At 40.1% G+C, this 15,577-nt stretch overlaps 2 protein-coding genes across 2 annotated transcripts; both read right to left on the bottom strand.

The window, feature by feature from the left end:
- Positions 1-2,837: 2,837 nt before the first annotated feature.
- On the bottom strand, positions 2,838-6,130 carry LOC311064424 (OX-2 membrane glycoprotein-like; the record flags this gene model as incomplete). Its single annotated transcript, XM_084084254.1, has 4 exons — positions 6,035-6,130; positions 4,577-4,915; positions 3,963-4,253; positions 2,838-2,887 (listed from the first exon to the last, which is right to left on the bottom strand). Exons 1-4 carry the CDS (start codon positions 6,087-6,089, stop codon positions 2,838-2,840), a joined length of 735 nt encoding a protein of 244 aa, XP_083940380.1. The 5' UTR covers positions 6,090-6,130.
- A 1,237-nt stretch (positions 6,131-7,367) lies between these two features.
- Positions 7,368-15,371, bottom strand: LOC311064423 (high affinity cGMP-specific 3',5'-cyclic phosphodiesterase 9A; the record flags this gene model as incomplete). The annotated part of the gene is made up of 14 exons (XM_084084253.1): positions 7,368-7,607; positions 8,544-8,690; positions 9,245-9,349; positions 9,448-9,550; positions 9,707-9,774; positions 9,865-9,957; positions 10,576-10,698; positions 11,398-11,575; positions 12,799-12,858; positions 13,032-13,174; positions 13,663-13,765; positions 14,027-14,078; positions 14,172-14,321; positions 15,284-15,371. 14 exons carry the CDS (start codon positions 15,369-15,371, stop codon positions 7,368-7,370), a joined length of 1,653 nt encoding a protein of 550 aa, XP_083940379.1.
- Positions 15,372-15,577: the final 206 nt, after the last annotated feature.

Here is a 15,577-nt window from a genome sequence, read left to right as displayed (position 1 = left end):
ACACACACACACACACACACACACACACACACACACACACACACACACACACACACACACACACACACACACACACGCGACACAAGGTTACATTTCCTGTCAAGTTTCCTGTGAATACTTTATTAGTCTGAAAACAGCACAAGGTACTATCAGACATTAAGGCTAAAGGGATAACACAAAAAAGTCCAAGGGACTTTCCATGTGGTCCAGTATATTCAATGAATCAACATAGCATCAAAAAATAACTAATAATACATAAAAAATACAAAATACAAAACACTATAAAAGGGAAAACATCAGCAATGAATGACACCTCCTTTCTATGTAAAATTGCATTTACAGTACCTCCCCTTGTGGTCTCCTGACTCCCTGATCTCCTCAGGTTAGTTTTGAAAGAATCCAGTGATTTACATCTTTTAATGAATGGTGTCAGGGCATTCCACATTTTGGTGGCAGAGTAGTAGAAAGAGAATTTTTCCATGTTTGTTTCTATATCTGGGTATACCAGATCATTGTCGCTCCCTCTAGTATTGTGGCTGTGGGTGTCACTCACTTTGGAGAAGTAGTTAGTCATGTATGACTAACCCCTTTGACTATCTAAAATACCAATCCAATTTTTAATTGTTTAACCCTGTCTTCTACCCTGAGCCAACCCAGACTATCAAAGTGTGTTGAAATTAGGTGGGGAATGGGCTTTAGGCCAAGAAGTAGTCGAATCAGTTTGTTTTGGGAGGTCTGAAGATTTTTAGTAACATTGAGATGTTGGAGAACCAAGAGGTGCAAGCATAGTCAAAGTGGCATTGGCAGTAGTTCATAAACTGTACTTGCTCTTTTATTCCACCACCAGCATCACATCTGATTCAGCTAGTCACTAAGAAAGACGAAAATGTCGAAATGTGTTGCACTCGTTTTCATGACTTTCTTTCATTCAAGACTTTCTGCAAAGAATATTTTGTAGAAACCTTTTAACATTCTGTGTGGGTGAAAATAATTAGACTAGATTATTTGGGACACTTGCACAAATAGAGTGAGTTGTATTCTTCTAAGTGTAAATTGAGACTGTAAGATAATAAATAAAATATCAGGGTCAGCGACAGTAGAGGTGATCTGAGTGACAGCCTCTGGCACAGGCCTCAAGTTCTCTAGTACAGTGGTTCTCAACCTGTGGGCCGGGAACCACTGGGAGGCCGTGAGGATATTGCAAGTGGGCCCCCAAAGCTTATAACGGTGTCTTAGCATGTAGATCGTCTATTTTTGTTGAGCGTCAACGGTGAACAACTAAGTATCAATCTGGGAACCCATTCGGCAAAACATTTTAAAAAATAGGCGGTGCCTCTGGGGGTACCCACTTTTTTGTGTAGAAACAGGAACTCGGTTTGGCTCCTCCCCTGTCTTAGTCCACTTCCTCCCGGGTGCTTCTGTGTTTATTCCAACACACTACACGTTTAAGGCAGTGGTGCTGACAGGTATGCTGTTAGCAAGTATTAATCCAGCTTTAAGATCATTAATGTTGAATAATAAAAAACACATTAAATAATAAAACAGAAATGACTGTGTTATGCCTTATTATATACTCTCTATACATATACAATAGCTATGGGGAGGTGCGTTGGGGTGGTCCCTGATGATTGTTTGGAATAATTATGCTAGTGGTCCAGATGCAACAGCCCATGATGCAATAGACCTGAAAGACAGGTTCCAGTGGGGACTGAGATGGAAAACATGACAGAGTGGAGGGTTAGGATATCAAAAAGGTTATTGTTAGCTATAGTTGAAGAAAACATGGGTGAAGCCTGAGGCGTCTTCAACACAGTGAGCTCTGCTCCCAAATGACAGAAAAGTCCCTTATCTGAGTGATGGAGGAAGCTCCACAAACACACAAACATGTTGTTTTTAATTAACAACAGGCCATTTAAAAGCCACAAGGTTGAAGAATTACAATAACACTAATTAAATACCACCTGGGTCAATGCCTTGATAAATCAGCCATTCAGATTTTTTATTTCAATTTTTCAATATTCTTTCAAAAGTGTAACTTTAATACCCGTATTACAGATGCTCATGTCTCCTACAACAATGTGACATGTCACTTGAGTCACTCACTTTATATGAAAATATACAAAACATAATTTATTGTTAATTGACCACTTCAACACTATACTTTGTTGTACATCAAATAATAATATAATAAAACAATGTAGAAACATAAAAATAAAAAAAAAGAATTGTTTGGTAAACACTTAATCGAACTGAGACTTCTCTCTTGCCTCAGTGAGACTGTAAGCGCATGTAAATGAACATCAGAAAAAGAAAGAAATAAGGGAAAAAAACAGTGAAAATGTACAAAGTGGACTGTAGAACAATGGGGAAATACACTGCAACTATAAATAAAGGCAGGAACAGCTCGAAAAAAATAACTTAAAAGGAATAAATTCCCAGTAAGCTGGAGTAGAGTGTAGGGTTTTTAGTTAGGATCTTTCCTTTTTTATGAATCTGTGGAAACATAAAAATATGGCATTACAAATTGCCCACATTCATATCCATGAACATACAACTGAAAATGTGCACATATAGCCATCACATGAGAAAAGATTTAGCATGAGGCTTGCAAGCCTAGTTAGCGGTCTATAAACTCTTATAAACACTCTCTATACTCTCTATAAACACGTTTTTTATAACTGCTTCTAAATGTCTTATAATCAAACAATAAATGTGTTCATGATGCTATAATTAACATTTATATAGTGGGGAAACTACAGTCCAAAATGTCTGGTAAACTCATATCTTATACAGTGTTATTATGGGACAGCTCACCTTTTATCTTGATCAGGACAGCACTAAAGACTGTCAATCACTATGGCTATAATCATCAGAGGTGTTACACCTCCTGGAAACAAATGACAGCAAAAATGGTATTAATGGGAGCAACAATATGGGCTCTGCTTTTCCACAATCAAATAGTGTAATAGTTATAAGTAGATTTTCCAATTTAAGTAGCCTATACACATAAAATGTCTACAGTATATTAAGGACTTTTGGTAAAAGTTAGGCCCAAAATAGCCCAATTCCCGAAGTCTCCATTGAACCTTATTGTAGTCAGATTAAAATGTCAGTGTTGTGTCACACACAGTGAGACACAGTGCTACGCATCGTTCGTCGTGTCGCTTAAATTGGCCTTTAATTAGTCAGATCTCAGTCACTGACGGTCATACTACTGAGAGACAGAGATATTTTTATTCGCTGAAAAGAGAACATTGCCGTATGTGTCTAAACTTTTGTCATGCCTTTCATTTTGTCAGTCCATTAAAAAAATTGCCATTGACATTGTGGGCCGGTATAAAACTTGCACCATAACTTGAGAGATACAGTAGGTGTCATTAAGTTACATTAAGTTCATAAGTGTAGTGTGTATGTAAATAGCTGTAGTGAGGGGCTGAGGCTCCAGTGGGAGCCAGTATTATTTTGTATCTACAAGATTTATGTTTTCTTTCCCCTGGCCCTTGTCCAGCTGGGGTCCCTTCCTGTTGCCTTTGTCGAGAATGAGAATTATGTGGAAATGTCCAAGTGAGTGTTATTCAACAAGCAGTAAATCTTGAAAATGTTTTAACTTTCTTATCTTCTGTGTCAACAAGTCATCAGTGGATTTCCCCACAGGGAAGTCCCATCGAATATCCTAAATGATACAGAAACCAACCAACATATTTTTAATGATGATGATAGTTAACTAAATAACAGGCACATTGATGAACAAGAACTTACTGAAACAACTCTGATCTGCTTCAGATTTGTTTAACACATCTGGGAAAAGAAAACATCATAGAATAATTACTAACACAATCCATCTATCTATAAATCCATCCAATAACTTATCCACCTATATAGGCATGAAAGTCAGTAACTTTCAATCTATCTTATTGACCCTGGACCTTAAATGAAATAGTGGAACTGAAGCCATATTTCACCTTGTTTGTCACAATAAATGACTCTGGATGCCTCATTGACAACCCCGGAGTATAGACGCGCCACACAGCGGACTGTCGTGCCGTTGCTGCAACACCTTTCCAATGTGACAGTACTAGTCACTGTGATGGTACCATTAGCGCTGTCTGTATGGACGGTGCTGTAGGTTGAAGATCCTACATGTGTGGGGACCTCCAGAGTGACAGTCAGAGCAGAACGGGCCACAGCCAAGCAGGACACGACCAGCTCTGTGCCGCTGGCTTTTGTGACGTGTAATATGGGCTCAGGTTGCTCTGAAAAACATCAACAATTAGAGCAATTATTAATCCAGTTGGTACAGTATGTACATGAGGACGAGGTTAGACATAAGGTGCATATGGCTAGACACAAAGGTGGTTGCACGTCCGTATACTTGTAAGGACAATGCCGACATTGCACCAATTAACTTCTTTAACCATAACACATTTGTAAGAACTGGCGAATGTATCCCCTGTCTTCTCAGTTTGGTATTGAGGACATAGAATTTATGTTCATCAAAAGTTGAAATACAAGGCCACGCACGCACGCACGCACGCGCGCACGCGCACACGCACACTCACACGCACACACACCTTACCGTAAACTATGAGGCAGGTTTTCCTATAGATGGCTCCTTCAGGGTAGGCATTAAATATACATCTGTAACAGCCCTCGTCTGCTTTGGTCACCTTTCTGACCACTATGGAACTGTTCTGCAGGCCTGTGTCTTCAATCTCCACTTCCCCCTGGAAGGGAGGGTTGATCTTGGTGCCGAAGCGTTTGTTACAGGTGGCGACGTCCTTTGTTCCTCCTGGCACCACTTTTTGCCATGTAACTTGGAGGACGTTCTTGTGTTGTGTGAGTTGGCAGGTGAAACGGGCCTTCTCTCCCACTGTGGCCCTTACGGGATCCTGTGTTTGGATCAGCTCTGATATGCCTATAGCCAGTGGTGGAAGAGGTACTCACATTTTGTACTTAAGAAAAAGTACCAATACCACAATGTAGAAATACTCTGTTACAAATAAAAGTCTGGTATTCAAAATTTACTTGAGTAAAAGTGCAAAAGAATTCACATTAAAATATACTTAATGAAAGTAAAAGTACTCATTATTCAGAATGTCCGGCATTTCACAAGTTTCCAAATGTATAAAAATGCTTTGAAAATAGCAGATCTACAAGCTCACAACGCGTCGCAAAGCAACGTGTTCTGAGCTTGTAGATCGGTTATTTTCAAATAGCCTATATATATACATATTTTTATTATTACAAAACATTTTGTAATAACCACTACAGCCTACAGTATGTAGGGCTGAAGTGGTTATTACAAAATGTTTTGTAATAATAATAAAAATCTACAAAGTAACTAGTAACTAAAGTACTAAAAAGTACAATATTTGCCTCTGAGATGTAGTGTGGTAAAAGTATTGAAAATTGGAAATACTGCAGTAAAGTAAAAATACAAAATTTTACTTAAGTCCTACATTACTTCCCTTTCAGCCATATGTAGACATCAAAATTTAGCATTTTAAAATTTGTGGTTGGTATCTAGATTTGTAATGACTAGAAAAAGCCTATTCATCCTAAAGGGCTGTCCTCACCAAGCACTATAATTATCACTGCTATCATTGTTAAGTTGTGGTGTGGCTTGACTTTTTTAAAACAGTAAAAAAGTAACTGTCTATATTGTTACAGACAGTATAGCATTGTGGACGGCCCTTAATGGTCTCAATTCTGCCAAACAATTAAAGAAACAGACCATTCGACACCTATTCATATTTTGTTACAGTCTGATTGCAGAAGTCATCAATTATTTTACTTTAGATAATTATAAGTAGGCCACCATTAGTTGAATACAATTTAGAGGTTATTAATATAAACTGAGTGTTATCATCTACTGTACAACCACGAATGATATGTGTGGCGGCAATCTGGCATGTGCCATATGAACCCTCACTGTTACTGTTATGATGATACATTAACATTATACTTTTACCTAGGCTTAAACACAATTTAGCTATAGCCAATCTAGTAGATGATGAAATGTAATTTAACCTACCTTCTGAGATAACTACCAGTAGTAAAAACCCAATTGTGTGAGTGAGTTTATCCATTTCTTAGAGCAGAAAACTCTAGCTGAGGTGCATGTGAGAATATTTCATAAAATAGAGGAATGTTTCAACAGAAATCCCCTAATTTGAAGGCTATTTCCTGTCATTATGTATTTCCTAGAGGAAACACTATTCAGCACAACAACCTCCTTCTTTCTCTTCTTCTTGCACTAATGCCCATCGAGGTCACCACAGCACCTTAGTTGACCTTGTATTGTAAACTGTACTTCACACACTGTACAAAGGCACATACACTGTATGTGCCTTTTCTCTGCAACCTTGCAACCTAAATAAAGTATTCAATCAATAAAAAAATAACTGCCTCTCCAGTCTGATAATCAGGCTAATCTGCTTCTGTTTTCTGTGTCTTCCTGTTGGTCTACCTGCTAGTCTATTGAGAAATATAGATCCTGTGGTCGTGTAGGACACCTAATGGTTGATAAGAGGTATTGCAAGAAACTCAAAAATAAATATATCCACTGCACAGTCTTTCCGTCTTAAATCAAATGATAACATAATCTTTAATAAGGGTTTCACAAACTAGGGATTACTGCATGCCAAATAGCACCAAAAAGGTGGTGCATTACAAAATAATAAATAATACATTACAAGATGATTTATTACAACATACATTATACATACAATACCTCCTGAACCACTACTGCCTCATTCAGGAAATTTAGAGAATGAAAGTGTCTCAAAACTAAATTGCACTGATGGGACATGTTTTGGATATTATGAACTGATCCATTCCGGACACAAGGAGAGAAAATGAAAGGGGCGTTTAGTATCATTTAGTATCAAAACTAAACTACTGAAGGGACATTTAGCCTGAAGCACATAATGTTATTCAGTGACAAAAGTCAGACAGAAAAACATATATGCCATACTGTCAAATAAGGGGGGGGGGTGGCAACGACTTTGTTTTAATTAATATACAGTATATTCTTTCAATTGTTTGTTTAACTGAATTCTGCATTTGTAAACTAAATGAAAAAAGGACATTTGTGTTGCTCTTGACACACTGAAAGCTTTAGGCCTTCGTAAATGATGCTTTCAGTGTCCGGCCCTTATGTCAATAATCTCCTACCTAGACCAGTGATTCTCAAACTTCACGGATCACGGCCTACTTGAAAATCTCAAAAGCATTTTCAGAGCATGTTTATCTCAATGATGAATCAATCGGTTGGGTTCCAGCTTGGATCAATGGAATGGACGCGCTCTTGAGCTTGTAGATCAGCTATTTTCGCTATTCGTCATGGATGAAGTAATACATTGATACTATGTATTGCTATGTGGAGCTGTTTTGGAGACATCAGGTCCAGCCTCTGTTTGGCTCTCCGCTGTGTTTGGTGTGTTTGATGTGGGTGGTGTGTTTTGTGTGTGTGTTGAGGTGTGAGGTGTGTCTTTGCTCTTGGCTGCCAGGTCGCTCTGAGCTCGGGTGTGTTTCTCTCTCTCCAGAGCTTTCTCCATCTCTGTGTAGTAGTCCAGAGCTTTCCTCACTGGGTTGATGATATGTTGCTGCAAGGAGGATCACAAAATTGGTCAAATATTGTATTTAGAAGTATTGATTACATTTAAAGACTTTCACATGCGGTGCAGAGAAAAACAAATGTGAAATTGCATTGCAAATTAAAGCAAGTCCTGCATATTATTTTCATCTTGAATCCTATCATTCTCTTTTGAGGTGGATGTGAAGATCTGAGACAACACTTGTCTTATGTGTTGAGAGCCTTGAAAATATTGTGATAGGACACATTTTGTATGGGCTGGAGGAGACTAGCGTTCCCAATATGTTCTGTGACCATCATGGGAGCTTTTTACATATCATCCACAGTAAAATCCTCAGTGATAATTTACCCATTTGCAACTCTGAGAGACAAATGTAGCCATATGGACCCTTACAAGTCTCAATTTAACTCTTGGAAGTCTCAATTTAACTCTCGGAATGAAATTAATACTGAGGATCTTACCGTGTTCTTATGACGGAACAATAGGATTCAGGTTAGAAGTTGGCAAAGTTTTCCTTTAAAAGGTAGGGTAAGTGATATTTTTTTGGTTAAATCAATATAAAATGTGTTAAAAGGTTAAAGCTCTATATTCTGATTGTATTCATTGCTATAGAGTGTTTGCTCAGTCATAGGGGTCTCCCTGTCTCTCCAGCTCTTTAAAAAACAGAAAATATATTTTCAGGTTGGCAATGGTGACACAATTTCAGCCAATCAGGAGACACATGTATAGTGTTCCAGTTCGAATTTTGGCTGCTCATTTCTTTGTGTCATCACTTGTTTAATCTGTATCCTGACTGAGTTCTCTATCCTGATTGGATCAAATTGGTATCCCGACCTGAAAATGCATTGTGTAAAACCTCCAGTAAAGTAAGTACTGTATCTAAGACTTCCAGCAAAGTAAAGTATAGTGTGTTAAGTATCTCCAAGAGAGTAAAGTATGTAAAACCTCCAGACACGGGAAGAGGTTGGCCAGCTCAATGAAGAGAGGGAATAGGACAAAGCGAATGAATCCTGTCTGAGAGGACGGTTTGGTGACCTTGTCTCTGTCCATGAAGGGTGTAACAGGAAGTCCCTCCAACTTCTCCATGTCACTCTGAACACAGACAGACAATGAATGGTAATTAAAGAATGGTTTGGTAACTAATTTATCAATTCATCATCTTTACCACAAATATCTGTTAAACCAGCTGATCTCTTCAAATCTAATAAAAGCATGGAATTGCACAGAGACTCCTCTTAGGAAATCCATTTCAAATGTGTAATTATGGAAAGGCCTTTTGATAAAAAGGTTTTAAGAACTGATTTAAAAGCAGACACTGATATACAGTAGCAAGTCTGAGGTCCTCAGAGGTCCTCAGGTCGTTCCAGAGCCAAGGAGACCTGATAAGGCATGCATGGTCACCCTTTGTCTTCAGCCTCGACTCAGGAACAACCAGCAGGTTCTTGCCTGAGGATCCCAGACTGTGCACAGGCTCATAAGGGTTCATATCTCAAAAATGTAATTGGGGCCAGGCCATGAAGCGCCAGTAAAAGCAATCAGTAAAAATCTTCAGAAACAGATCTGCAACCACTGAAGTTACAATATGAGTAATATATTGATGCTGGTTTTATCTGTGTTCCTCCAGAAGGTTCTGTGGGTTTAGTTACCTGGTTGTAAAACTCTTGCAGCAGGCAGTCCAGCCAGGGTTCAGCCACCTCCATGGGACGTGCCTCATTGGAGATGTCACTCACTTTAATTAGGATCATCATCAACTGAAAAAACACAAGTCCAATGTGGCATCATGTGAAACCTGTCCTTGTCTCACACAGGTGACACAGTGTTATACTGTACATACGGTGCCTGTCCTTACCGTATCTCTGTGCTCCTTGTTGTTGAAGTCAAAAACAGGCAGGATAGCTTTGAACTTGATGAGAATCTCATTGTGTCTGGTCATGTCAGTGGCCAGAATACACCTGTAGTCAGCAGAACAGGCATGTCGGTACGAGCTGTGCTATTATTGATTTTCTTTTGTTTCGTTTGTTTTGGTTCTGTTTTGTAAAAAAAAAAAGTGTTAAATGACATAGGTCATTATTTTAGCAGTGTAGTGTGTAGTGTTGAGGTAAACTTACTTGATGATGCCCTCTCGTATCCGTTTGTACTGTTCTATGGTCAGATTTCTGAAGATATTGCTCTCCGTCTGCAGCAGAGAAAGGTGACTTCTGTTGACTTTTGTTAAGACTTCATGTCAAGCATTGCTGAAGGTAGAACAAGTCATACAGTAGCCTACCTTCTCCAGGATCTCAAACGCTACGGCACAGTGGTGGTTCTCCAGAGGAGAGATGTCATTGTAACGAAGAGCCAGTTCAGTCCGAGCATTAATCTGAAAGATATGATGTTATTATGTAAGATTCCTTTACCTGACTGACTGTATTGAAGGAATACTTCACCCCCAAAATTACTTTGCTTCTATCAATTAGTCATACAATGAAGCCTTGAATTCATGAAGTTTTGTTTAGTTTTTTGTCAAAAACTTAAAGCTCAATATTCTGATAAATCAGTGTTTAGTAACAGGGGTCACCTCATCTCTCCTGGATTCTAAATCTTTCCAATCAGGAGAGAGAACTCCACAAAGATCAAGTAGCTTTCCAATTCCAATGTTCACTTCCGATGTAACTTGTTTATCCTGTGTCCTGTATGAGTTCTTTCTCCTGATTGGATAAAATTGGTTTTATGACCTGAAAATCTATTTTCAGTTTATTAGAGCTGGAGACGGGGACTCCTGTTACTGAACAAATCTATAGAAAGTATTACTATCAGAATATAGAACTTTATTTTGTTCTTCCGGTATGGGGTCTGTTTGAATCTGTCAGCACCACTGCCTTAAACAAGTAGTGCTCTTGTTAGTAGGGATAAACACAGAAGCACCCAGGAGGAAGTGGACAAAGAAATACACTTTTCCACCCTTTTATTTGTACCGAATGGGTTTCCAGATTGGTACCTGGTAGGCGTTGTTGTATCCTGTGTGGTCAAGGTCATGGCAGACAGCAGAGGTCAACATGGTAAGCAGGTCGATGCTGTCCATTTTAGTCCTCAGGTCGGTCAACCAGATCAGACCGTACATCTGAAAGAAACACGATTCAAAATTGCTGTGTTAGACCAAAAAAGTGTTAGACCAAAAACATTGGGTTGTTTTTTACTTTTCATATTTTTTTGTTTGTTTGTTTTGTTTTCTTCTTGGGACAAGAGCAACCACAGAATCAAAGAAGAAATATGGACACGTTTGTTGTTAAGACAATTTGACAACAAATCCACCAACAGAAACATTCTGACCGCCAGATCAGACGACCTTCATCAATCAGAATAACTGAAGGATCTGATGATTACAGTGAAGGAACAGAGCGTCGCTGTCGGGCAGAAAGCTCAGATCTCCATATTTCAACGTTATACCGCATGTTTTTTCCGTCACTTAATGCCATACTTCTTTATACCAAAAAATTGTGAAACTAGCCGATCTACAAGCTCACAATGTGTCGCATCGGGAACTAGATCTGTTTTCGTTCCGTTTCCTGAGAAGTTACGGTTTTGGTTTTGGACATACAATGTTTCCACCTGACAGCGACGAGGGCTGTCTGTGATTGGCCCTCCTAAACACCCATACATGCGCACGCGCGCACGCACATGCACACGCACATGCACACGCACAAGCACACGCACACGCACATGCACACGCACACGCACACGCACACGCACACGCACATGCACATGCACATGCACATGCACATGCACATGCACATGCACATGCACACACGTCTTCTCTCACCATCTGTGTGACACAGAAGCAGTGTTTGAAGTTGTGGAAGGGGATGTTGTTGTAACGTCTGTACACTTCATACAGGAACAGCTGGAGAACTTCCTGCTCAATGTTAAATGTTGCTAAGAAGTCCAGGTCTGTGTACATGACCTGGAGCAACACCATGATCTCTGCATCTTCCCACTGCCTGCAAGCAACACACCACACCATATGACACAACACACAACATGATACAACACCATACCATACCATACCATACCCCATCCCACCAAATGTCATGGCATGGCATTTGAGTATTTCACGTTCACACAGGTTGATGCCTTTATTCACAGTGAAGAATCCTAGGTTTAACAGGCCATTATCAACCGAAATAATGCATGATAACTACCAACTGGGCCACTGAGTCGGCAGAGCATGCCCCTACTGGGACGAAACAATCGTCCTGATAAGAGGTGATAACCATTGCCATTGTATCGGATTATAGCGTTCGAAGCGGGTGGAAAAATCAACCTAATTCTGAATAAAGATTATGGCACTTTAATAAAGTGCCATAATCTTAAATTGCCTATTAAATTGCCTATTGACTGTGTGTCGATAAAGTGACTTTATCGACACGCAGTCAATAGGCAATTTAACTGAAGGGAAAAACACCCCTGCTGTGTATCTTTGGTGTGTAAACAATTCAGGAAAAAAACTGTAACTGCAGCAACAGCAACAAGCATGTTTGAGTTCATATGGGTGCAGCCATGTTCAACCACATCTGATCAAACCCTAAACATCACAGACCTCTGAAACCAGAACACCTGCTACATCACACAACACTTTCAATGCAAAGTACTTAATATCATCATATATATCATAATATTAATATTCATTATAATGGTAATTTCACTCTTTAAAGTTCTTTTACCTACTATTACTATTTGTAAGATTCTGCTTCAGAGACATCCATCCTGTTGCAATACAATTGAGTCAGGATGAATGCCGCTCCACACTTCAAACATGGGGTGTTAATTAGAGTTCCCATCAGAGGCTCTATTCATATTCATATGAGAATGAAAGCATACGCTTTAATCAAATTGAGATTTCAGGCAGCCTGAATGTTGTGTGTGTGTGTGTGTGTGTGTGTGTGTGTGTGTGTGTGTGTGTGTGTGTGTGTGTGTGTGTGTGTGTGTGTGTGTGTGTGTGTGTGTGTGTGTGTGTGTGTGTGTGTGTGTGTGTGTGTGTGTGTGTGTGTGTGTGTGTGTGTGTGTGTGTGTGTGTGCGCGTGCGTGCGTGCGCGTGCGTGCGTGTGTGTGTGTGTGTGTATATTTCAATATTTCACTACAGCGTCAGACACGGATGCTGTGCTTGCTTAACACATAATGGTGTTCAGTGTTAAAACCTCCAGTGTTGTGTGTTAGCTCTCACCAGTTGTCAAATGTTGGGGTCTTCAGGTACTGTCTCACCTCTTCAGACACCTCCAGTGAGCTTCAAAGACAGCAAAACACATACATTCAAAAGACACCTTATTTCCAAGATAATTAATATAAATACTATTTCACATTCAAATTTATAACAAAAGTATTATTTTGAAACATATGATGCATATTTCTTTGGTTATGACATGCCGTATAAGTTGACACGTGAGTGTTTACACCTGCCTCATGTGGAGGAACTTGTTGTTGACGTGTTCACATTCATCTCGTGTTTTGTGCAGCGTTCTCTTGTGGTAGAATGGCGAGGGTTTATGAGTGCATCCTGAGAGCTCCTTAAACAGCCCCAACCAGCTCAGATGTTCTACGCTCTGTGGGACACAGAATCAAACCAACAACTCAACATTGAAAATAACGTCTGTTTCTGTTACACGCACACACACTCCCTCTCCCTCTCAGCTGTCCTACTGTCTGTCTCTCCTACACTGTCTCCCTCTCAGCTGTCCTACTGTCTGTCTCTCCTACACTGTCTCCCTCTCAGCTTTCCCGCAGTCTGTCACTGCTTGTCACAATCTTTTGAGTGTAAACAGCTGGAGAGTAAATGTTCTTCCATTATACAACAATTTATTTTAGGAAGTTGATGCCTTCCTAAAATATTTGATTTGTGTGTTTCTATGAACTTGTTATACATTTGATTATATTAGGCCGGTGCCCGGTGGGCAATATAATGTAAAATCAAACGTGAACGATGCAAGTTGTGCCACCTGTTTGCATACCTGTGTCAAAGAACCTGTCCAGACACACAGACCCACAGACAGACAAACGTTTGTCTTCAACTTTATCATCCTTGTGTCAGTACCTCCAGTTTGTCTCTGAATGAATCCACCTGTTTCTTCATCTCGTAAACGACTGCAGGAGTCTCTCCAGCTTCAATCATGATCTTCTTCTCCAGGGCCTGCAGTCTGAACACAGTGACAGTCAGTCCTTCTCTCCAATCGAAACATCCTGAAGCCTAAATGTTATACTCACTTGCCTAAAAGATTGTGTTATTTTAATGAAGTGACACTGTCGTTCTATGGAGTATAAATTAACAACTTTCAACCAGGCAGGCCTATTTTGGGCAAGTCATATGGGTTATGCGACGCATTGAAGAGATTGCCTATTTTCCCTATTCGGCGTACGATGAGGGCTTAAGTGGTTAAGCTAAACCCTCTCCACCCTACCTCTTCTCCATGGCCGACAGGTCAAATCCTAGTGCCACAGCAAGCCCCACACCTGAAAAACACACCAGAGACCATCAGAAATATGGAACTAAACTGTGGTGCACATTGTCCCATGATGCCATGTTGGAGATACCTAACGGCTCACTGTTGCAGTCGGCAGCGACCACCTCCAGCTTGTAGCAGGAGTTTGGATTGTTTGGTTCCAGCCGAGGTGAGATGTTGATGATGTTGCCTTTGGGGTTGTACAGCTTCAGAATGTCATGGGGTCCTGCCTCAGCCGCCGAGCGGAACAGATCTGGAGGAATAAATAAATGAAAAGATGAACAATTATTTGAACAGCAGTTAAAACCAGTATAATACAAAGTGGTTGCCAAAGACAAAAAAAAGCATGTACACATTTACCAATTTACATTCATACACACACACACACACACACACACACACACACACACACACACACACACATACACATCGATGCACGTGCGCACGCATACATGCACACATGCGTGCGTCATGAGTGCGCGCGTGCATGGGTGCACACTGCACGTGCACGCACACGCAGACCTGAACAACAATACTACTTTCTATTCATGAGATTCATCCATTCTTTTGACTCACACACAGTCCTTCAAGAGAAACCTTAGTAACGTTACGCAAAACACTGAAGATCTGTCAGCAGCACCTGTACATGCAGCTCTACAAACAACACAGTGTGTCCACCTCTAGAGAGATAGATAGATAGATAGATAGATAGATAGATAGATAGATAGATAGATAGATAGATAGATAGATAGATAGATAGATAGATAAGATAGATAGATAAGATAGATGAGATAGGACAGATAGAGGCACATTTCCTTTGTTTTAGCAGCATCGCAGTAAGTATGAAAGAATGATATGGTATAGATGAGGTATGGGTAAAGAACAAGTACAACATAAGAAGTACAGTAACACTGAATTGAAATAGCATAACAATATAACAATATAAAGGTTGATTTAACATCTGACCTGGACCTCCGCACTTGAGCTGGTCAGGTTCTACTGCATTCACAAAACAACGTATGTCCATCTCAAGCTTTGCATGACATGTTGCTTGTGTCAAAGTATCATAGTAAAACAATGACACCTGCAGCTCTCATTAACTGATTCCATGCAATTAAAGAGCAACACTGCTTCTTAAAGGACATCAGGTATGTCTGTGAAGTATTTTGTTTGAGGAGGTAGTGACACCCAGGCATAATGTAAACTTTGTCCTACCTTTGACATCCTGTGCAGGACAATCGACGGGGAACTCAGCCTGCTCTGGTCGTCCGTTCACTGTGAAGTAGATGGTTTTGGTTGCCATCTCAGGGACACTGTGACTGTGGAAGTCCGGTCTGTGTGTGACTGTGTGACAGCATCAGCTCAGCTCAGCACTCCTCCTCCTCTCCTCTTTCACCCCTCCTACTCCCCCCCAGCTCCCTCTCTCCAGCTTGTGTTTGTCCAAATGTATAGTGGAGCACATTGCTGAAACGATCTTTCACTTGGTGATACAAGCACCAAATTTGGCAC

The sequence above is a fragment of the Gymnoscopelus microlampas genome, assembly GCF_963454915.1.
Source record: "Gymnoscopelus microlampas genome assembly, chromosome: 17".
In the NCBI taxonomy this organism is placed as follows: Eukaryota; Metazoa; Chordata; class Actinopteri; order Myctophiformes; family Myctophidae; genus Gymnoscopelus; species Gymnoscopelus microlampas.
Note: the sequence above shows the minus strand (reverse complement) of the source record. Positions and strands in the feature narration are given on the sequence as shown.